Source organism: Auxenochlorella protothecoides, assembly GCF_000733215.1.
Source record: "Auxenochlorella protothecoides strain 0710 unplaced genomic scaffold scaffold15, whole genome shotgun sequence".
NCBI lineage: Eukaryota > Viridiplantae > Chlorophyta > Trebouxiophyceae > Chlorellales > Chlorellaceae > Auxenochlorella > Auxenochlorella protothecoides.
This window is the reverse complement of record NW_011934207.1, coordinates 19707-40815: the sequence shown is the minus strand read 5'-3', so window position 1 is coordinate 40815 and position 21109 is coordinate 19707. Positions and strand designations below refer to the sequence as shown.

Here is a 21109-nt window from a genome sequence, read left to right as displayed (position 1 = left end):
ACATCCCTACCCAGCTTCACATCCATGCTGCACGAGATGCTTTGTACCTGAGCGCTGGAGGATGGTGCTCCGCAGGAGATGAAGATGACTGGTGTTGCACTTCTCCTGCTGCAAGTGTTTCCTCACAAAGTTTCTGACCAAACGTCTCCTTCCAAGACTGGTCTTTCATGCATAGAGCCACGATGGCTTCCTGCAAGAATACATGTGGAGGCATCTTGCAGGGCTGCAGTGATCACAGCAGCGTAGACAAGCTGGCAGCTGAGCTCATGGCAAGTGATCTCGCAAGCCAGGTAACAATTTCTTTCTCCAAAAGGCTCACCTTGAATGTATTGCTCATAACGCTCCACATAGCAGGATTGTTCATAGTCTGAGTGAGCTTTGCTTGAATTCTGTGATTGGAAGCAGGGCATGCGAGAACTTGAACGGGATAAGGACCACGCGCGAGCAAGGTAAGGCATTTTCGCATTCAATGGCACAGAAGAGGTGCATAGGGCACATTAATCTGGGATGGAAGACCCCCGTGTCAGCGCTCACAACACCTAAATGTACCAATGCATGCTCCGGACCACTCACGCATTGTCCATCTCGGTGTCCTCTTCCATCCTATCAGTCGGTGGTGGCAAGCCAGGCGAGGCCTTGATCTTCTCATCACCCGCAGGTGATGCCCACCTTGGATGTGGATGTGGAACAGATGATCCGTTGTAGCTCTGCACAATGGTATCAGTGTAGGATGTGTGAGTTGTGCACAAGAGTCCACAAAAGGACTCGTGTATCTGCGAATGGCCTGTCCTCACTTTTCAACCCGAACAAGCCGTTGGAAACCTCACGTCATAGTCTCCGCCTTCTGTAGCAGCGCCAGCATTTTTGAGCGCATCTGCAGCGGCCAACTTTTCAAAATGTTGCTGCCTTATGACCTCGCATCTTTGGAAACTGCGGGCACACAAGAGGAGAAGCGTGAAGCCCGCACGATAGGGTGCGTGCCGAGCGCTCAGGTACAGGCTCGTGAATATAGGTTTTATTTCGCATGCGAAAGGGTGATCCCTTCAGAACATCGCCCAACTCACAATCTGTCCCACTGTTCTGGGGTCATCGTCGATTTGGGGGTATTCCTACGCCGGCGCGTCATTTACGCTCGAAACGATAACCGGTCGAGCAATTTGCTAGATATTTTGACACTCGAAAGCCATGAGTTAGGGAGGATCTGGCTGAATGTCGCCCACAGCCCAATATACGATGTTACCCCCGCGCAGACATGTTCAATGCAGGATAGCGCGGGAAGAACAAGGCATTGCCCATCACGCACAGCACATTCCCCACTTTTCGGCCCCAACACCTCACCACGGGCGTCATCCCACCCTTGCGAGTCCGGCAACAAGACAACCCGGAGTCAGACTGCTATAATACTTACCGGAAAGTTTGTAGGTCGAGCTGCACATGGCATAGTAAGGTCTTTTGCATACCGGATGGACAGGAAATGTCAGGACCCAGTCCTGAGTACTGTTACTGAACTAATCTAGTGAGAAATGCGAGTCCGACGGCGAGAATCGCGGAGCGCCGGGTCCAACGTGCGCCGCCAGCTACAAATGAAGCTGCAGACTACATGGTCCTATTCTGGGCACCTCAACGACGATACGCGGCTTCACGGATCTAATATTGGCATCTAGGAAACTCCTAACGAAACATCCATTGGCATCCGATCAAGACACGTTCCTTCCATCTGCGTTTGTGACTTCACCTGCACCCGCCTTTTCATTCCAAGACCAGAGCCTGAATATCCTTGGTCTGAGGCATTCTGCCCCTAATCTCCCAACCATTCTCCTCTGGACACACTCCCCTGTAAATCGAGCTTCCCGCTTCCGTGCGTCACTTCTAGGATGGTATGTAAAGGATCCAGCCTGGTATAGGTTAGGGTTCTTTCAGTAGTAGGTGTTGGGCACAGCGCATCGCGCCTGCAGGTGGGAGGGAGTGGGGTTGTGAGGGTGAGAGTCATGCAGTGGTAGGCATCACAGATCTTGAGTGCAGGCCGGCAGGAAGCTAGCAAGCTGAGACGCCTAGTACATTGCGACCATTTTCAAATCACCACGGCCCTCAAGGGCACAACACCCCTCTGCAAACTCCGCCTGACCTCCACTCGGGCCCTGTCCCGCATCTCCTCCAGGCTGCGCTCAGCGTGGGAGCGAAAGTAAACGGCGTGCCTGTCGTGTACGTCCACAGCCTGAAACACCCCAGCACGCTGAATTGCGAAACATCCTGTGCGTTGTTGTGGGGGCGGACTAGACCCCACAACGTGGACCGCTGTATATGATCTAAAGTATGAATGTTACGGAGCAAGACCCCGAATACGGTGAGGGGCTTGGGTTACAAGCACTGCGCCAGGCGGCGTAGGCACAGCGCAGAGCACGGATGCCAGATGAAAGGGTGGAAATTCCCGGAGCAGGTGGCCCCACAACACGGTCTGTGGCCTTTAGTTGGTCAATCAGTAAACAGCCTATTGGAATGGCAAGGATCAGGCGGTACAGTTGAGCATCGGAGGCATGTATGTAAATTTAGCCAGGGGCAGAGGTCCCTCGGTCCCAGGGTCCGCTGTGCATGTGATACAATACTTGTTGCATCCCGCGCTGGCCGGCATCTCAGGTGCGGGCCAAGGCATAGATTTCCTGCTCCATGCCGGGCCACCTAGGGTGCTCGATTTCAAGCCAGAAGCTTGCTTTACGCTGGAATGGTTGTCAAACCCACTCCTGAAGATTTGAGTCAGGACACAACCCTAATGACTTGCTGTTCGTATCTTCTGATTTAGGAACGTGACGCCATCGCCGAGAATCGCAAATCACCGGGAGCCACAGGCGCCGCCGGCCAAAGAAGGACATGCGAGCCACGCGTGCTCTCCCCATCAGGCTAGTCGGATATTATGTAGCATTGAGACGCTTCCGGTGGTCTCAGAACACGGGAAAAGGGTTCGTAATCCCTCAATCGGAAAGGGCGACCAGCCTCAGCTAACATCGCTTCCATAAATCTCATGAACGCCGATGTTCTGACCGAGTCGCACACAGATCGGCAAGACATTCCCGTATTCTGAATCAAACATACATTGTAAGTGAAAGGAAAATTGTAAGTGCCTCGATCTCCTAGTGTCGTGATGGAAGGTGAGACCCGGAATCCCCACTTTGAAATGCCGCAGTAAATCACACGATCCGCTGAACACATGCTAGCCTCCCTGCAACTGAGCGTTGTCGTCATTATCCTTCGGCAGGCTCCGAATTCGCATTCCATCAGGTTGGCCTTCTTCTGGAGGCCGCTCGGAACTTGTAAGGGAGGGGGTGCTGTGGGGTCCAACTGGGGCATGATATGCAGCTCTCCCACAAAAATCTCCATGGATTATTTTTACATGAATCTTCATGCTTTTGACTCATGTTCAGCCAACGCCTTCTTGCTCGCCAGGGAGACAATGGCACCCCAAAACCCCGGGGAGGTGAGGCCGCACAACACGACCATTGAGGAGGTCTTACGGACCGTGGATGCACTCCGCATTCCCCGCTATGACATAACACCACTGGTGAGAATGGTGGAGCTCCTGCATGTAGGTGCAACTGCATATCCTTATTTTGTTAAGATGGACTCGCTGCTTCGAGCATGCCCTGTTATCCCCATTGTCTCGAGATCTCTCACCAAATTTTAGATGGAGCACTGGCGTAACCTTGGAATGCCTCTGCAGCTTCATGGAAGGTTCCTGTGCGGTCTGCGGGAAGGATTTTCTATTCAAACGTCTCTCAGGACAGCAGATTACCACCACAGCGGAGGCGACAACACAGATCCTATGTTGCAGCTAGCAAAAATGGTAAACGGGCTCCTTCTGGTACGGGGTTTGCCTAGTGCAATGCCACTTATTGGCATCGTGGAATACCACAGCGTGTCAACGGGCGTCCTTACGTTCGACACCAACTTGGCGAACTGCCGGAAATGGTCCAGGTAAGAAGGTGTCGTAAAAAGGGGGGAAAAGATGGGGTTTACAGGGAGATATGGAGGGCGCTAATGTCCAGCTTGTCCAAGGCTAACTAGGTCATGTAATCGTTCGCAACAGTCTTGCTGACAGTTGGTATGCCATTGGGTTTGAAAACTTTATCTCTATTCAATGCATTTGAAATCTCCCCCTGGGCCCCTAACCTCAACTACGTTGCAGGAACAACCCAAAAGAGTCGACAAAGCGCCTTGACGTGGCACTCGAGATGGCCACGATGGTGCATGAGATGCACCAGCGCAATGTGAGATGATGATGGTTTGGTGGGTGCCGAAGATAATGGTGTTCAGTGGCCACTCCCTGGCTCGCATGCTGAAAGACTTTGCCATTTAGTTGGCCCACACACATTTCCACAACCCACAGGTTGCGCATTTTAATTTGCGGCTCGAGACGGTGATGATGAGAAAGGATGGGGACGACAGATTACTGTACTTCACAGGGCTGGACTATGGTGAGATGAGGGATGTGTCTCAGTGCGCAGCACCATCCAAAGGGAGAATTCTTGGTTGCAGTGCAGAGCACATTGTGGCGTGGACTCCAGCGGGTGTCGATGTCGAGTTATAGCCATATACCACACACCTTACCATCCTCAGCAGTCCCCAGGGCGCCCTCGCTGAGCTGACACCTGTGACCCTTCCCCTTGCAGCTTCACCCATGTGCAGCAATGGGCTCCGCCTTGAAATGGGGGATATGCAGCCCCATATGACCAAGTGAGCCATTTTGCAGGATTTTTTCTTAAGGTCCTGTGCTGCATCTGATAGAGGAAGGGCTGGTTTGTAGTGCTTCACTCCATTGTATCCCTTGCTGGCTTTCCCTGTGCAGCATCAATGACGAATATGCCAGTCCGGAACTGCTCGGGGAGATCGAGAATCTGACTATCAAATCTGACGTCTTCCAGTTGGGCATCATGATCTACGAGATTCTCGTCGGGAAGAAAATTGACAAGTGGTTCAGATACCACTCTGCAATTGGTTGGTTTGGGAGAGCAGGGGCTTGGGGGGGATATCCAGCTATGGATAAAATTCACATCTGTTGGATCGTGTCTTCGACTTCCAGCTAGTTCACTGACTTGATCATTTGCCCTTATCATCCTCTGGCCACTGCGGAAATGCTCAGTCATTGGGTGCTGTTGTGGCATTGCCCATTCTATGAATTTATTGCTGTGCAGGGTCCATTACCTCCTATATCCTCCCTCATGTACCTTCCAGGGCTGACAGCCATGCTCAGGGATGCCCCACATGTGAGGGAGAATCCCAGCTGGCTGGAGACACTACAGGCTTGTCTCATTCCTAATCCAGGAGCGCGCCCTGACGCCGCTGTCCTGGTCAACATGCTAGAGCAAGCCAAAGACCACCTCCTCAGGACGACCCATCGTGTCAGGCCCATCGTGACTCCACTTCCTGGGCCCATTTACCAATGTGAGCGTTAAACAGCTGCATCAGATTCCATACGCATTCCTTTTGGCGTCGTCTACATCGCAATCCATCCCAAGCGTGATTAGATTTACCTTTATGGACCAAGAAGCCCTGCGACACCTTAGCCCATGGGCACTTTCTCATCTAGAAGCAGCATATGACACGGCGCAATTCTATCTGCCATCACTCAACTGCATGCATGAATCGAACTTTCGAATGAAATCCTCCCCTGTGCTTCAATATTAGCGTCTAGGCAAGTGTATATCTCAAAAAACCGGCTTAAAGGCAAAAAGGCTGCCCTTCGACTTCCGCACAGGGCATAAGACCTTGTAGCAGTCCTGGTCTTCATTCTCACGAGTACAGCACCAATCAATAAGCTGCACGCGCTTCTTTACCAGCGCTGGTATTGTGCGGGACAAAGTGCTCTTCAAAATTTTGTCCATATACCTGATGCGAGGGGTGTTGGGGAGGGGCGTCCCCAAGCGTCCCCACATAGTTTTCATATCGACATATCCCTCCATTCACATGGGAATGCTGTCCCTCCGCTCAGTAAAGGAAAGCGATCGAGTAATTGGAACGATCAGATTGGGGCGTGTCGCTTGGACGCGGATCAGTTTTTGCAGGCGACTGGAGCGCGGAAAACGCTCTCCTCACCACAGCGGTGGAAGCTCCTTTCGACGGAGCGGGACTCACGGGCACATCGTGCAAGTATGAAAGCATGCCAAGGGTTTTGACGGTCCTGGCCCTATTGCAGTTTCAGGCGTCGCTATATCTAGAATGAGGGTGTACACGTTCTGCCGGGGTTCCCTTCTCCCAGGGCGCTGGCGCGCGCACTGCCATTGCAGCGAGACATTGGTTGACATGCACAGCTCTCGCTCACGAGGGTCTACTTCCCATCTTCCATTCAGTTTCCCCGCTGCTGCTCAAGTGCTTGCCTTTGTGTGTCTGTCCTCCTTTAGCTGGCGCCTGAGTGTCCGCTAAGGAGACCCGTCTCCTCGTGCACAGGGAGCGGTCCCTGGGACTGCGAGCTCTCTGCCCCTGGCTAGGTGCATACACATGCACCGTGTGCCGCATTGTAACAACCTGCCCTCGCTATTCCTGAACGTGCTTATTGTCTGACCTGGTTGAGGCCCAGCATTGATTCTGAGAGAACAATCAGGACAGAAAGCTTTGGTGGCCATAACCCTTCTATGACACCCCGAGCGGCCACCGACTGCAGACCCGCGCGCCCCTGTCCCTTCGTGGCAGGTTAGGTGCACCAGGGCGTAGCGCAGTGACGGGATCTGCATCCGCTGGCTTCCGCCCCGCGAGCAAGAGCCCAGCGGCTTCCAACACCTCAGGCGACGACGGCGGCCGTCCTGCTCAGTATGATGGAAAGTGGGATCCCTGGCTGATGGAACTGTCCAGATTACAGCGTGCATGAACATAGGCTCTCCAAGTGTCACTGCTGTCTCAGGTTCATCTACATGGTGGGTCACGGGCTTGGGCGGTCCAGGAGGACGGCAGGGTAAGGAACCATGGTAAAGTTTAGGGGAGATGCTTGCGACATTCATTCAGCTCAAATTGATAACGACTACGGCACGGTATGGTAAGCTACAGGCATGCCGAAAAGTGGGCACAGGGAAGGGAGGGAGGGTCCTGATGTGCAAAACGTGACGCACGCCTGGGGGAGACAGAAAAGCATCTGTCCCCATGGCAAGAATATTCTTGATAGCACAGCTGCATCAAGCAGCAAGACTGGTGATGGCCTTGAGGGCACACTGTACTGATGGAGGCCCTGTTAGTTCCTGCTTCAGCCAGAGCACACCTTCAATGAGGGTAAATGGTGGACTGAACAGACGTCAAGGTGCTGGTGCTGCAACTCAATGGTTCAACACACCCTATACACTGCCTGCCCTGCTCCATTCCCGCAGGTTTGAACACACATGCTGCCCCTTGGCAAGCCACAACTCCAATCACACCAAGCCACCTACATTGAACGTACACCCTACTGGATCTCCATCTCGTTGAACTTCTGGATATCCGACCTGCACAAGGTTCGATCTGACTTAAGAGTGACCAAGAACTGGGCATGGCAGGAAATGGGACCCCCGGTCCATTACAGGCAATTCCCTCATCACCCATTTGCAATCTGGGTGCCTCACGCACTGCTGCTTACCTGGTGAGCACACCAGCGGGAGCTTCTGTTGCATGGGGTACGAGGGGTGGCACGCAAGCCATCGGGTGGTGATGAGGAGCTGGTGGCTGCTGGGCCGAATGCTGTGGCTGAGTAAGGAGCATTGGGAATGCATGTTAGAGGGGACAACAGAATGTATGTGCAGCAGTTTGTGCCCTGGGACACAAGACATGGGCCCAAGTACATATCAGCAAACAGAACAAGCATCACCAGTGCGATCAGCCAGGAACCACACCTTCAGCGTAGCACGGTGCGTACAGTCAGGGAACAGATTGGCCATCGCGTGGACATTCTCTGCTTCACAAGAGAATTCTGAGGAAGAACCGTGGTGGGAACTGCAGATGTTGAGATGAGAGTGGGCGGGGAACAATCAGAATCGGTGGGTGGTAGAGTATTCACCTGTGGCAAAGCACAACAAGGTAGATACATCCCTACCCAGCTTCACATCCATGCTGCACGAGATGCTTTGTACCTGAGCGCTGGAGGATGGTGCTCCGCAGGAGATGAAGATGACTGGTGTTGCACTTCTCCTGCTGCAAGTGTTTCCTCACAAAGTTTCTGACCAAACGTCTCCTTCCAAGACTGGTCTTTCATGCATAGAGCCACGATGGCTTCCTGCAAGAATACATGTGGAGGCATCTTGCAGGGCTGCAGTGATCACAGCAGCGTAGACAAGCTGGCAGCTGAGCTCATGGCAAGTGATCTCGCAAGCCAGAGAAGCAACCCTTCACCAAGAGGCTTACCATGAAGGTGTCGTTCATGACACTCCACATAGCAGGATTGTTCATAGTCTGAGTGAGCTTTGCTTGAATTCTGTGATTGGAAGCAGGGCATGCGAGAACTTGAACGGGATAAGGACCACGCGCGAGCAAGGTAAGGCATTTTCGCATTCAATGGCACAGAAGAGGTGCATAGGGCACATTAATCTGGGATGGAAGACCCCCGTGTCAGCGCTCACAACCAGGCAATTCCCTCATCACCCATTTGCAATCTGGGTGCCTCACGCACTGCTGCTTACCTGGTGAGCACACCAGCGGGAGCTTCTGTTGCATGGGATACGAGGGATGGCACGCAAGCCATCGGGTGGTGATGAGGAGCTGGTGGCTGCTGGGCCGAATGCTGTGGCTGAGTAAGGAGCATTGGGAATGCATGTAAGAGGGGACTACAAATGTATGTGCAGCAGTTTGTGCCTAGGGACACAAGACATGGGCCCAAGTACATATCAGCAAACAGAACAAGCATCACCAGTGCGATCAGCCAGGAACCACACCTTCAGCGTAGCACGGTGCGTACAGTCAGGGAACAGATTGGCCATCGCGTGGACATTCTCTGCTTCACAAGAGAATTCTGAGGAAGAACCGTGGTGGGAACTGCAGATGTTGAGATGAGAGTGGGCGGGGAACAATCAGAATCGGTGGGTGGTAGAGTATTCACCTGTGGCAAAGCACAACAAGGTAGATACATCCCTACCCAGCTTCACATCCATGCTGCACGAGATGCTTTGTACCTGAGCGCTGGCGGATGGTGCTCCGCAGGAGATGAAGATGACTGGTGTTGCACTTCTCCTGCTGCAAGTGTTTCCTCACAAAGTTTCTGACCAAACGTCTCCTTCCAAGACTGGTCTTTCATGCATAGAGCCACGATGGCTTCCTGCAAGAATACATGTGGAGGCATCTTGCAGGGCTGCAGTGATCACAGCAGCGTAGACAAGCTGGCAGCTGAGCTCATGCCAAGTGATGTCGCAAGCCAGACAAGCAACCCCTCCACCAAGAGGCTACCATGAAGGTGTCATTCATGACACTCCACATAGCAGGATTCTTCATAGTCTGGGTGAGCTTTGCACGAATTCTGTGATCAGAAGCAAGGAATGAGTAACGTCAACGGGCTGGGGACCATGTCTGGACAAGCTGACGGGACTACGCGTTCAATGATACAGGGAAGTGCTCCACAAGGCACAATCATAGGAGATGAGGGTCCCTGTGTCAGCGTATATAACACCCAAATGTTCCAATCCAAGCCTTGGACACTCCATGCTCTGGACCACTTACGCATTGTCCATCTCGGTATCCTCTTTCATCCTAACAGTCGGTGGTGGCAAGCTAAGCGAGGTCTTGGTCGTGTCATCATCCATAGGTGAAGCCCAATTCGTAGGGTGCCTAAAAAAGGCCATTCCGTAGTAGTTCTGCATGTTGGTGACAGTGAAAAGGATGTGCATTGTGCGTGCCAGCCGCTATAGGAACATTCATCTTTGTCAATGTGGCCTGCCCATACTGTTTTACTCCAACCAGTCGTTCGGGGCGCTCACGTCACAGTGCAAGCCATGCAGTGCTGGGTCGGAGGATCTGGGTGTGACTCCAGTTCTCCGAGATTGGGCTCTTTCCTCTGCTGCCTGATTAGCACAGGCCAGACTGCGGTACAGAGAGCGGAGAAGTGAGGCGCGCGCACGGTCAGTCGGGTACGCGCCGACTGCATGAGCGTTAGCTTCTGAATAGAGTATGCACGACGGTAACAAGAAAAAGGCCTTTGATCAATGTATATGACGTACACTTTGCGCCAGTCTTCAGGGGTCATGTTGTCTATAGTGCGCGACATCTCCCTCCAAGAGAAGTTCTGTCGCACGCAATGCGTTTAATATATCGACACTCTTAAAGTCTCATCTTGGGGCGAAATTCGCAATTCATTGTCGCCCGAGTGGAAGGCGCCTTCCGGACACTCCCCCTCGGCGAAATCCATGGGATGCACCGGAAGACCGGACAGTAAGGAGGACGCGGTACTGCATCGCCAAAGCCATCAGTAGCAGGTGCCACTCGGGAGAGGGTACGCTTCCCTTCTTCGCCCTCAATACCCAGTTTCCTTGAAGTCTGATTCATGAGAAGGTAGGTTAAAACTCCCGTGTCACAGGCTACGCAGGCTGGGAGGGGAGTCGGACCATGGTGCCAGTATGAGAAGCTCCAAGCAAAGAGTACCAAGCTTGATACCTCGGGATCACCGCGCATTGTTCGCTACGCGCAGATTACTTCCACAGTAGATCTTTTGAGCACAGGATAGTGGGCTCTCTGATTTGGAGCGATCTGAGGTTTGCTTCTCAAATGCGAATGGTATCATAGCTGCTCAAATCAATCCCATGCTTGCCTGTTAAGGCTGAACATTCCCCACAGTTGGATCCCGCTGTGTACTTTCAGGAAGAGATTCAAGCGAATGTTCCCCGAGCTTGCTTCTGGGAGAGGTCAAGTGTGTGCTGCAGCAGGGCTCTCTCACAGGTCTGCTTCACAGTACAGGGAGCCAGCCAAGAGGTCAGGGGTGATGCTCTGGCCAGGACACGCCTCCCACACCCATTGTCACTCTTCTCTTGGTCGATGTTCGGCATGGTGTTGCAGGGCCGGGGCGGGAGCAGGTGGCAGCCCCACTCAGCAAGAGATCGAGCATGAAGTCGTCATGTGGTGCTCTCCCCGAGCCCTCCCTCCCTGCTCATCGATGTCCGTGCTCTGCGCAGTGCCCGCGCCGGCCGACCATGTCCACGAAACCCAATGCACATGCCGCCTTGGCTGTAGCAGCTCCACCGCAGACCAAGCACATGAGCACACGTTGCGGGGGGACCTGGCCGGGTCCACGACACCTTGCACCTGGGGATGTGTGGAGGCGCGCCAGCCGCTGCACAGCACGCACCAACACACCGCGCCCCACCGCTCAGCCGGGCACGCCTCCCTCCCCTGCACCAGCGAGGAGGTGGCCCAGCAGCCTTGCCACCACGCCCACGTGCAGGCTGTTGCCCAGCAGGGCGTAACGCTGGCGCAGCGTGACGGCTGGCGGGAAGGCGAAGGCCGGGGGGAAGCCGTGCAGGTTTGCGATCTCCCGCGGCGAGAAGAAGCGCAGGTCCAGCGCCCTCAGCGCCTCGGCCAGGGATGCCGCGCTGGGCGCGGGGGCGTCCCCCCCCCTGCCGCCCCCGCCCGGCACCAGGCAGGGGAATCGCTGCATCACGCCACGCACGCTGTCCTCGCTGGCCAGCGTGAGCACCGACCCAGACCCCTGCGCGTGCAAGGCGCAGGGATGGGGGTGTCCGGTCGGTGGGGCGTCCCATCCATGGGTGTGCGCCAGTGGGGGGAAAGCAGGCCCGCCGGTGTGCGAGCGCCGGTGGGGAGGAGCCCGTGCCGCCTCCCCGCCGCTGCCAAGGACATCTGGACCAAGACCCCGGGCTCCACGCCCACCCAGCCGCCCTTCCCTCCCGCCCACCTTGATGTACTGGCCATACGTCTTGGTGAAGCAGCAGGTCCGCAGTGCTGAGGGGGTGACGACGTCCATGCACCAGCCATTCTTCAGGAGGGTGACATCTGGGACCCGGAAGGGCTCGTCGCATGTCGCAGACGCCGGTGCTGCGAGGGGCGGCCCCGATCCTGCTGCTGCGAGGGACGCCCCCGATCCTGCTGCTGCGAGGGGCGGCCCCGATCCTGGTGCTGCGAGGGGCGGCCCCGATCCTGCTGCTGCGAGGGGCGGCCCCGGTCCTGCTGCTGCGAGGGGCGGCCCCAATCCTGCTGCTGCGAGGGGCGGCCCCGATCCTGGTGCCGCGGCCGCCGCTCCCGTCGGCGACGGCGGTGGATCCTCGGCTGCTGCGTCGCCGCGGCCCACCTCCGCCTGCACATCCCCACTCCCTCTATTCGTTGCCTTGAAGCGGATGTCGTCGGGGAGCTTGAGCCGCACGCCGCCCGCCAGCTCCGCCGCCGGGTCGGCCTCCAGGAAGTCCGCCAGCGGCCGGCGCGTCGTGGGCTCCCGGGCCGGCAGGACGGTGGGCTCCCTTCCCTCCCCCCTCCGCACGACGACAAAGGGCAGCGTGTGCCGTGCGAGGCCGGCGCCGCGCGCCCGCGTGGCCAGCGCAAAGTACCGCGGCCGGGAGTAGGGCAGGCCCAGGTCGGTGGGCGAGGCCAGCACCTCCAGCACGGCATAGCCCAGGTCGCGCAGCGTGCGCAGCATGGCGGCGCAGGTGTCGGAGGCCTCGAAACCCACCACGTTCTCCAGGAGGAGGGCGGTGGGCGGGTGCTGCATCTCCCCCAGCCGCCGGAGCAGGGAGAGGAAGGAGGCGGCGCGCCCGTCGGCCGACTGCCGCTGCAGGCCGCGCCGGGTGTAGGGCTGGCAGGGCGGGGAGAGCAGCCAGAGCTCGGCGCGCAGCCGGTCCAGGCGCGCCGCGGTCAGCGAGTCGATGTTGGACTGGGAGGGCCGGCGCCCAAAGTTGTGCTGGTAGACGTCGTTGGCGGTGTCGTTGATGTCGAAGGCCGTCACCACCTCCGCGCCAGGGACGGCCAGGGCCAGCGCATAGTGCAAGCCTGGAGCGAGGGAGGGAGGGGGTGGTTTAGTGAGGCGGGCTTCGTGTGCACCGGCTGGGGAAAGTGCCAAAGGAGTCACAGCTTGGAGGAGAGGGTGACGAGTGGAGAGGGGAAAGGAAAAGGCATCCGCGATGGAAGCCCAGCCAGCAGAGCTGCCTCACACCCACCGATACCCCTGTCAGCATCCCACCTCCAAGGCCGCTGTAGAACTCCACCGCCCGCATCGGTCCGATGAGCACCGTATGCTAGCCTTGCAACCTCTAGAGCGAGCGAGCCAGCCAATCTGGCCTACCAGCCCCTCTCACCTCAGCCGGCCGGGCACCATGTATGACATGCGGGGTGCTGCAAGGCCCACAACCTTCCTATGCACGCATGAACATACAGATCAGCAGTTGGAGAAACATCAAACTTTTATGTCGACTGTGCAAGGTGTATTGGCGTCCATCCGGGTGTTTTGCTCACGGGCATCACGCTGCTCCGTGCAATTCGTGCGTGCCCTCGGCCCCAGCATGTTGCCCAGGTCCCTCCTCCTGCTTGGGTGCGGCTTGAGGCTCGGCTCTATAAAAGTGCTTGAGCTAATGCAACACGGTATCGAAACGTACACCGGCCTTCGGATCGTGCATCCAGCTGCTGGGAAAGGCCTCGTGTTTGAAAGACGTGCAGATCAGGGGTGTCCTGCCAGGGTCTGAGTGCGACTCTGGAGACGTCCAGCTTGGCATACAACATACATTCCGGGCGCATACACGGTGGTGAAGGTATGCAGGTCCTTGTTGCTGATTCCTGCTCTTGGGCTGTGACCCGACATGTCCGTCGCAAGTGGGCATGTCGCGAAGGTCGAATGCGAACGTGGTCTACAGGATTCCCTGAACTGAGGAGCTGGCATATTGCATGCAATTTCGCATTTTTGCGACGGCATGGGTGGACTTTCGAGTCGTGTTGGACGTCTGACACGAGCGTGACCCAAGGTCCCCTACACCCTCCTGCCAAGCCTTCGACCCACAACTTGGATCATCTTCGTTGATATTTTCACTACACTGCTGACCCCAACACCCTGCACCCCATTCCAGTTCTTGGCAAGACGCCTTTTTCGGGAGCAGAGCGCGGCGTCCTGAGCGGCATGGCATGGCGCCTGAGGTAGCTGCATATTTCTACGTGATCGCTGGTAGATAGAGTGGGATCCTTGGTCGCAGCAGCCAGCCAGTCAGCTGAGGCATTGGTTGCCAGGATGCCAAAGCGCGAGGCTTCCACCCTAGCCGCCCCCGCGCGGACCAGCCGCAGTGGACGAATCGTCAAACCCAAGGTGTGAGTGGTTGGTGTCATATGAACTAGACATCCCCCCGGGAAACCTGTCTGTGGCCGGGATGTCATCCCAGCCGTAGACCGTGCTCCCTGAGCTGCTCTGGGCCAGCCTTCACGTTGCCGGCCCCTTCTCAGGTGTGGGGCGACGGCACCCTAGCCGCGGTACCCACCCTGCTAGCAGGCGGGGCTGGCACCGACCCTGATGGCGAGGCCGAGGCCAACTCTGGCAGCTCCGGCAGGACAGCCGGTGGCCCAACTGCATCGTGCGTGGGAGGGGGGGTGCATGGGCGGTGGAGGCGTAGCATAGGCATGAGTGGTCTTGGAGGGCAGATGGTCTGAATGCATCGCCTCCCCGCTGCTTGTCGACACTGGCCTGGGGCTGCAGAGCGTGGGACTGGTCGATCGCCCGCCAGATGCCTGTGTGAATGGTGGGGACTCGTTTGTCCCGGCTCCAACCTCGAGCCTCGTCCCTGCGCAGGGAGGAGGAGGCGGCGAGCAGCCCGCGCGAGGAGGCGGACGACGGCGCCTGGCCTCGGCGCCCTCCCGCCCCCGCCGGCCCCGGCCGCCCGCCTGCCGGCCCCGAGGGGGGCGGCATCTTCAAGCAGGCTGCGGTGGAGGTGCTGCGCGCCGAGCGGCGGCTGATGAGCACGGGCGAGATCGCGCGCCTGGCCCTGGCCCGGCGGCTGGTCCGCTGCACGGGGAAGACGCCCGAGGCCACCATGGCCAGCGCGCTGTACACCGACATCAAGCGGCGGGAGGGGCGCAGCGTGTTCATCCGCCCCCACGAGGGCATGTTTGGGCTGCGGGAGTGGATCGAGCTGGGCATTGGCTTCCGGGACGACCACGCGGAGGACATGGCCCGCCGCGTCCGAGACGGCTATAGTGGCTACCTGGCCGCCGTCCCGGGCGTCCCCCCATCGGCCCTGGGCCTGGCCGCGCCGGGGTATGCACCCGGCCTTTTGCCCGGCCTCGCTGTGGCAGTCCAGGCCGCCGCTGGGGTCGCCCGGCCGCCCGGGGCTGTAGCAGTGCCCCCCGAGGCAGGAGACGTGAGCGGACTCATGGATCTCCTTTGTGCCGCAGAGGAGTTGCGCCGGTCCAGCTCCCCCGACCCGGCGCTGGGGGCACCGGCGGCGGCAGGAGCGCTGGCAGTGGGCTCGGGCGCGGGTGCCGGGCGCGACGACGAGCCGCTGGGGCCCTCGCCGCCTGCCACCAGTGCGGCGGCCAGGACCTCAGACGCCTGGCACGACGCCGGCGACCGTCTCACGCGCCGGGAAGGCGCCCGCCCGACGACGCCCGACGGCGCGGGTGCCGAGCTCCGCCTGGACGACCCCGACGCCGCTCGGGACGCGGACGCCGAGCGCCCAGCGCCGCCCCCCCCGCTGCACGCTGCAGCCCGCCTGGCGGAGGCGCAGGTGATGCGGCTGGAGGCGGACCTCGGGCCGGGCCACCCCGCCGTGGGCAGGGCCTACGTTGACCTGGCGCGGCTCTACACCGCCTCATGCGCGTCGTGCACAGCGCGGCAGCTGGCCGAGGCGGCCCTGACGCGCGCGTCGGAGGTGCTGGCCACGTGCCAGGTGAGGGGGATGTGTGAAGGGAGGGGGTGAGGGAAGTAGGAAACAAGCAGGTCAGGCTGCAGCGAGAGTGCCAAAGAGTGCTGCTTCATGTTTGGGCAAGTGCGTGGTGAGCGTTGCCCAATCTGCCATGGCCACTGTCCGCATTCCGGGGCTGAACTTGCAAAACCCAGGCCCCTTCACAATGCTCTTGCCTTGACCGTGTGCAGGAGGCGCAGCAGCGGCCGCCGACGTGTCGGGACGCTTTCGCCTATTTGCTGCGACCCAAAGAGGGGCCGCCCGATGACGTCCCCGGTGATGTGGGGCTGGGCCGGGACCCTCCTGGCAAGGAGCAGTGGGAGGAGCAGGACACGGCTGGAACGGCTACCCCCGGAGGCTGTGAGCAGCTGGGAGGGCGCGAGGGTGTGGAAAGGGTCGAGCAGTGCGCCACCTTGCCTCCCAAGCAGGAAGAAGTGACGGGGCCGAGCTCATGAGGAAATGGCACCTCACCTCCCCGTGACTGATATGCGATTCCCTGGCCGCAAACTGGTACGCTCTTTATTTAACCGTGTAATCTGTCATGTGAGAAATGTGGATGCCTGGGCAAGCATGCCAGACCGTCCGGATCCGTCCGGGGCGGACGGGGGATCTCCCTTGACCCTTTGACTCTTCTGCATGGCGCCACGGCAGGTCTCCGCCTTCACGGTACATCCTTTCGAGGATCCAGAGATGATCTTACACCCCCTTAAAGAATACTATGAGCGGGATGTCATCGGTAGGGGAACCCAGTCGCCGCATTATATACGAGAATACTTACATCGTGGGGCCGGACGGCCACGGACCGGTGAGGGTCGCAATGCCAAAACCAGTTTACGATCTGCCGCGGTGTTGGTGATATGCCTTTACAAGACAGAGAATCTACCCCCCTTCAATTTCAGGGGAGCAAGTTCGAGCCGGACCGTCTGCAGCGGGAGGTTGAGAATTTGCTCCAGGCCACATGTCAGTCAGCGTTGTACAGCCCACCGGAGCAGTCCAAGGTGAGTGCCCCAAAGGGCATCAGCACATGCCGAGCACCCCATAATATGAGCTGCAGCGCCTTATACCAACTCTCAACCTGGTCAGATGCCAAACCTACTCCTTTAATTGGCATCCTGCGACACACCCATCCCTTGCCTCAATGTCTGCAGCTGGCGCAGGAGCTCGTGGCCGCCGTCAGAGACATGTGTGTTGCCCTGGGCCACTCACGATACAAGTACGCCGTCCACGTCACCTACGGTCAGCGGGCCAATCAAGGCTCCTTGCTCTCCAGCAAGTGCCTCTGGGATGGCCAGACGGATGGTTATGTGACGGCAACCATCGTGAACGAGACCTTGTTCTGCAGTTGCCAGGTGGCATGTGTGATGTGGGAGAGGTGAGGGCTTCGCTGGGTGACTTGAGCACCATAATGAACATCGCCTAGACCCTGGCCTTGTCACCAGTACCCAGACGGGATCATGTTCTCTTCACTTGCAGGTCTTTGCCTTTTACTTTGAGTGACCAGTGCTCGTGTACAGCTGCGTGGTTGCAGGGAAGAGCGTTGAACACACGCATTCACATGACGGCATAGCACTGCAAAGTGAGAGGCCTGACGGGCAGGGCTGCTGCTTCTCAAACAGCCAATGCAGAGGGGTGTCACGAAAGGGGTAGAGAGGGTATCAAATGGCTGTGTGCCTCCCCAACCACCTACAGCTTGGATGCCCGGACAGCCTGGAGTTGTGCCACGAGCTCCTGCTTCCGCACTTTCCCCGTGGCTGTCCGGGGTATGTCACCTGCACCCATGATTGTGATGCTGCGCGGAAGCTGGAAGCCCGCCAAGGCCCCGCCCTGCCGCAGTCGCTGCAGCACCGCCCCGCTGGTGGTGCAGCTGATTTCTGGGCCACTAGCGTCGCCAGCCGTCGGTTCGGGGCGCAACACCACGACGGCTGCCACTGTTTGACCCAGGCGGGGGTCGGGCAGGCCCACCACGACTGCCTCCTGCACAGCGTGGATGGCAAGGAGGGCCTCCTCCACCAGCCCGGCAGGGACGCTCTCCCCCCCCGACCGGATGGTGTCGCTCAGTCTGCCGGACAGGTAGACCGAACCTGAAGAGAGGCGTGGGGTGCAGGGCTGGGGCGGTGGAAACAGGGGGTGGTGGACGGCAGCGGACACCCGCTCGAAAAGGGTTGCACTTTCCCCTGACAGCCTCACCGGCTTGGGCGAGGCATCTCAACTCGTGAGCATTCAGTGCTGTGTTACCAGCCCAAGCTATGTGGAGCATGCTCGTAGCTAGGCCAAAGGCAGTCAAACCTCACTGCAACCTCCTCAACCCACACATGCCGCGACGTCATCCAGCTCACCGTCCTCGGCGACTGCGCCGGCATCCCCCGTCCTCAGCCAACCCTGCGCCATGGACTGGCTCCGATGCGCACCGCCGTCCGCCCAGTACCCCATCATGATGTGCGGTCCCCTTGTTACCAGCTCGCCCTCCCCGCAGCGGGTCACGTCGCCATAGCCTCCCAGCACCGCGACCTCGACGCCGGCTGGCGGCCGGCCCACGGCCCATCCCCCAGCCTGGCGGCGGGCTGGCGCCAGGCTGGCCGGGCCCGGGTCATCCCCGGGTTCTCTCAGGCAGGCAAAGGTCAGGGAGGAAGCGCACTCGGTGAGGCCGTAGGCCGCCCACACGACAGCGCGCGGGAAGAGGGCCGCCAGGCCCGCCAGCGTGGCGCCCTCCAGGCGGCCGGCGCCCACCAGCACCACCCTCATGCCCGCCAGCGGTGCCGGGGTGGCCCCGCCTGCCTTTCTTCGCGCCTCAGCGACAAGGTCATACGCCATAGCCGGCACCAGGGCAATGGCCGTGACTTTGGCGTCTTTGATCATCTGGAGGGCGGCCGCCGGCGACCAGTCGGGGAGAAAGACCTGGCTGGCGCCCGCTTCCAGTCCGGTCAGCGCCCAGTTCAGGCCCCCAACATGGAAGAAGGCGGTGCAGTGCAGGAAGGTGTCACTGCTCGATAGACCCAGCTTTAGATTCATGTAAGGGGTGGGCAGGGGAATGGGGGATACTGGCGGGAGGAGTGGTAGCGCAGAGCTGGTGAGGAGTGGATCCTCGCACCAAGGGCCCAAGCTGAATCCCCCAAGGAGCGACCCTGTAACAAGAAACACCTCCCCACCACACCACCATCCTCACCGTGGCAATCTTGGCGCAACTCTGGGACAGGAGGGCGGCATGGCTGAGCCCCACCGCCTTGGGTTGCTTTGTGGTCCCAGAGGTGAAAATGAGAACGGCAGCTCCATGTGGGCCGGTCAGTGGTGGACCCAGGCATGTCGGCGATGCCGGCAGTAGCAGTTGGGCTGTACAGAAAGTTGCACATGGGAGCAAGGGATGAGCCGCAGCGCCTGGGCAGAGCAGGTGCTTGCAATTCAGTACATTGGACCCAAATGGGATGCCTGCAAGAAGGATATTAGACCAAGACACACTCACATTCCTTGACCGTTCTTGCTCCTGGAGGGGACAGCAAGGACAGCTCCTCTGACGCACCCCTCTGGCCACTACGACCATCCAGAATCAGCAACTCCACATCTGGTCCTTGCCCTGCACCCGCCCGTGCCTTCAATTCCTGTACCACAGCACATGCCCTGCTGGCAAGGCCATGGTCTGTCACCAGCATGCGGCAGCCTAAGCGATGCAGCGCCCCAGCGCTCTGCTCTGCACTCCACCTGCGGTTCAGCGGAACTGCGATGCCGCCCAGAGCTGTGCTGGCCAGCAGGGCTGTCAGGCATCGGGACGTGTTTGCACTCAGGTGGGCCACCAATGTCCCTCTCTGGATGAGGGGCAGGACAGGAGAGGGCGTCATCACTTTTGGCTGGGTGAAGCACCCTCTCCTTACCCCGCCACAGGGTCGGTTTCCACCTACTTTGATTGGCAAAGATAGCCGCATTACAAGAAGGCATGATGCAAATTCAGCGGCCAGGCCTTCCATGCTTGTATGATCTGCTCCCATGAGGCCCCTGTCGGTCAGCGACAAGCTGCCGGGACGAGGCAGCAGGGCATGGGCGATGTGACCATCGCTGCACCCCTCATGCACATTTGGAACCGCCATACCATGAAAAACGCGTGTGAGTGCGACATATGTATATGTACATATGGCATGGATGGATGCGCACCTCTGTGCTGGTCCCCATGGGGCACAATGTTGCAGCGGACCCATCCTTTCCACCCGCAGGAGCCTCTTCGATTTTCGATTCACGTCCGTCAGGTCGTAGTCGGATAATGAAGATGCACGGGACTCGGAATCTGGGTCGCATCTCGAGATGTGGAATTCGTAGTCCATCTTCGAGGAGTCAGCCACCCCTCGCACCCTACGGGAGTAGCACCCCCTGGTCGCAGTCTGTCTCTCAAGTGCCTTGGGTCGTGGGGGCGTCCATGCCGCAGTTGCCCTTTCCGATTGACTCTGACACCCCTCAGCCATCTTGAACTTCCACAAACCAATGAATCCATCCTTTGGAACCGAATTGACCGGGCTGAGCCTGGCCCAGACCAGTGCGTCAGCCGGGCCAACCAGCTCCAGCGAGCACGGACTGTCGCGGTCCAACGAGTCCGGCCCGCTCTCCGCGCGCACCACCTACAGCGACGACGATGGAGCGGTCAAGGTAACGTCGGGGGATGTACTCGCACAGGGCACATCTATCGGAACAACCTGCTCAGCCGTACATGAAGGTGTCAACGTGGTCTTCCCACACACCCAGTGTGCACCTCCCACGGTAGCCGCAGGTGCCCCGCCTTCCCACCTCCTTGCCCTACACCTGACCACCACAGGTGGTCGTCAGGGTGCGGCCCCCGCTCCCCAGGGAACTGAATGGGTACCAGCCGTATCAGAATGCTGTGGCGGTGGACCCCTCCTCCAAGATCATCACCCTGGCCGAGAACCTGGCGGCACTCAGCAACAATGGCGTGGAAAATGGCATGGTGGGTGCGGGGTCGTGTGCCAGATGGTTGGATCACCACGTCTTCCTGCCACCATCCCTGAATCTCGGTGGCCTGTCAGTGGCTCTGCCGACACGGCCGAACGCCCGCATCTCCTCCGCATGCTCAGCGGAGCCGCCTCCCATCCTCCCTGCGTTGCAGCTGTACAACTCCTACCGCTTCACGTTTGACACCGTGTACGGCCCCAGCTCCAGCCAGGAGGAGGTGTATGCGCAGTGCGCCCGGCCGGCGGTCCTCAACGTCCTGCAGGTGGGCGGGGCACGTGGGATGCGGCGCGCCGCACTCGATATGCGGCAGTGCGGTGGGGGTGCGACATGTTTACCCCCGCCATCACCCCCCC

General features: G+C 58.9%; 5 protein-coding genes across 5 annotated transcripts in view; 2 read left to right on the top strand and 3 right to left on the bottom strand.

The window, feature by feature from the left end:
- Window positions 1-11293: 11293 nt before the first annotated feature.
- On the bottom strand, window positions 11294-13145 carry F751_1528 (DNA (cytosine-5)-methyltransferase; the record flags this gene model as incomplete). Its single annotated transcript, XM_011399122.1, has 3 exons — window positions 11294-11632; window positions 11837-12921; window positions 13112-13145. The coding sequence occupies 3 exons, from the start codon at window positions 13143-13145 to the stop codon at window positions 11294-11296; spliced, it is 1458 nt and encodes a 485-aa protein (XP_011397424.1).
- Window positions 13146-14861: 1716 nt separating this feature from the next.
- On the top strand, window positions 14862-17185 carry F751_1527 (Tctex1 domain-containing protein 2; the record flags this gene model as incomplete). Its single annotated transcript, XM_011399121.1, has 3 exons — window positions 14862-15794; window positions 16709-16807; window positions 16958-17185. 3 exons carry the CDS (start codon window positions 14862-14864, stop codon window positions 17183-17185), a joined length of 1260 nt encoding a protein of 419 aa, XP_011397423.1.
- Window positions 17186-17492: 307 nt separating this feature from the next.
- Window positions 17493-18818, bottom strand: F751_1526 (2-succinylbenzoate-CoA ligase, chloroplastic/peroxisomal; the record flags this gene model as incomplete). Its single annotated transcript, XM_011399120.1, has 2 exons — window positions 17493-17890; window positions 18146-18818. 2 exons carry the CDS (start codon window positions 18816-18818, stop codon window positions 17493-17495), a joined length of 1071 nt encoding a protein of 356 aa, XP_011397422.1.
- Window positions 18819-19334: 516 nt separating this feature from the next.
- On the bottom strand, window positions 19335-19736 carry F751_1525 (hypothetical protein; the record flags this gene model as incomplete). The annotated part of the gene is made up of 2 exons (XM_011399119.1): window positions 19335-19606; window positions 19700-19736. The coding sequence occupies 2 exons, from the start codon at window positions 19734-19736 to the stop codon at window positions 19335-19337; spliced, it is 309 nt and encodes a 102-aa protein (XP_011397421.1).
- A 537-nt stretch (window positions 19737-20273) lies between these two features.
- F751_1524 (Kinesin-II 95 kDa subunit) overlaps window positions 20274-21109 on the top strand; it is a gene marked incomplete at both ends in the record, with an annotated part of 5954 nt that continues 5118 nt past the window's right edge. Inside the window, 2 exons of the mRNA XM_011399118.1 lie at window positions 20274-20435; window positions 20911-21018. Of these exons, the coding sequence (XP_011397420.1) occupies window positions 20274-20435; window positions 20911-21018 (270 nt within the window). The remainder of the gene's footprint in view (window positions 20436-20910; window positions 21019-21109) is intronic.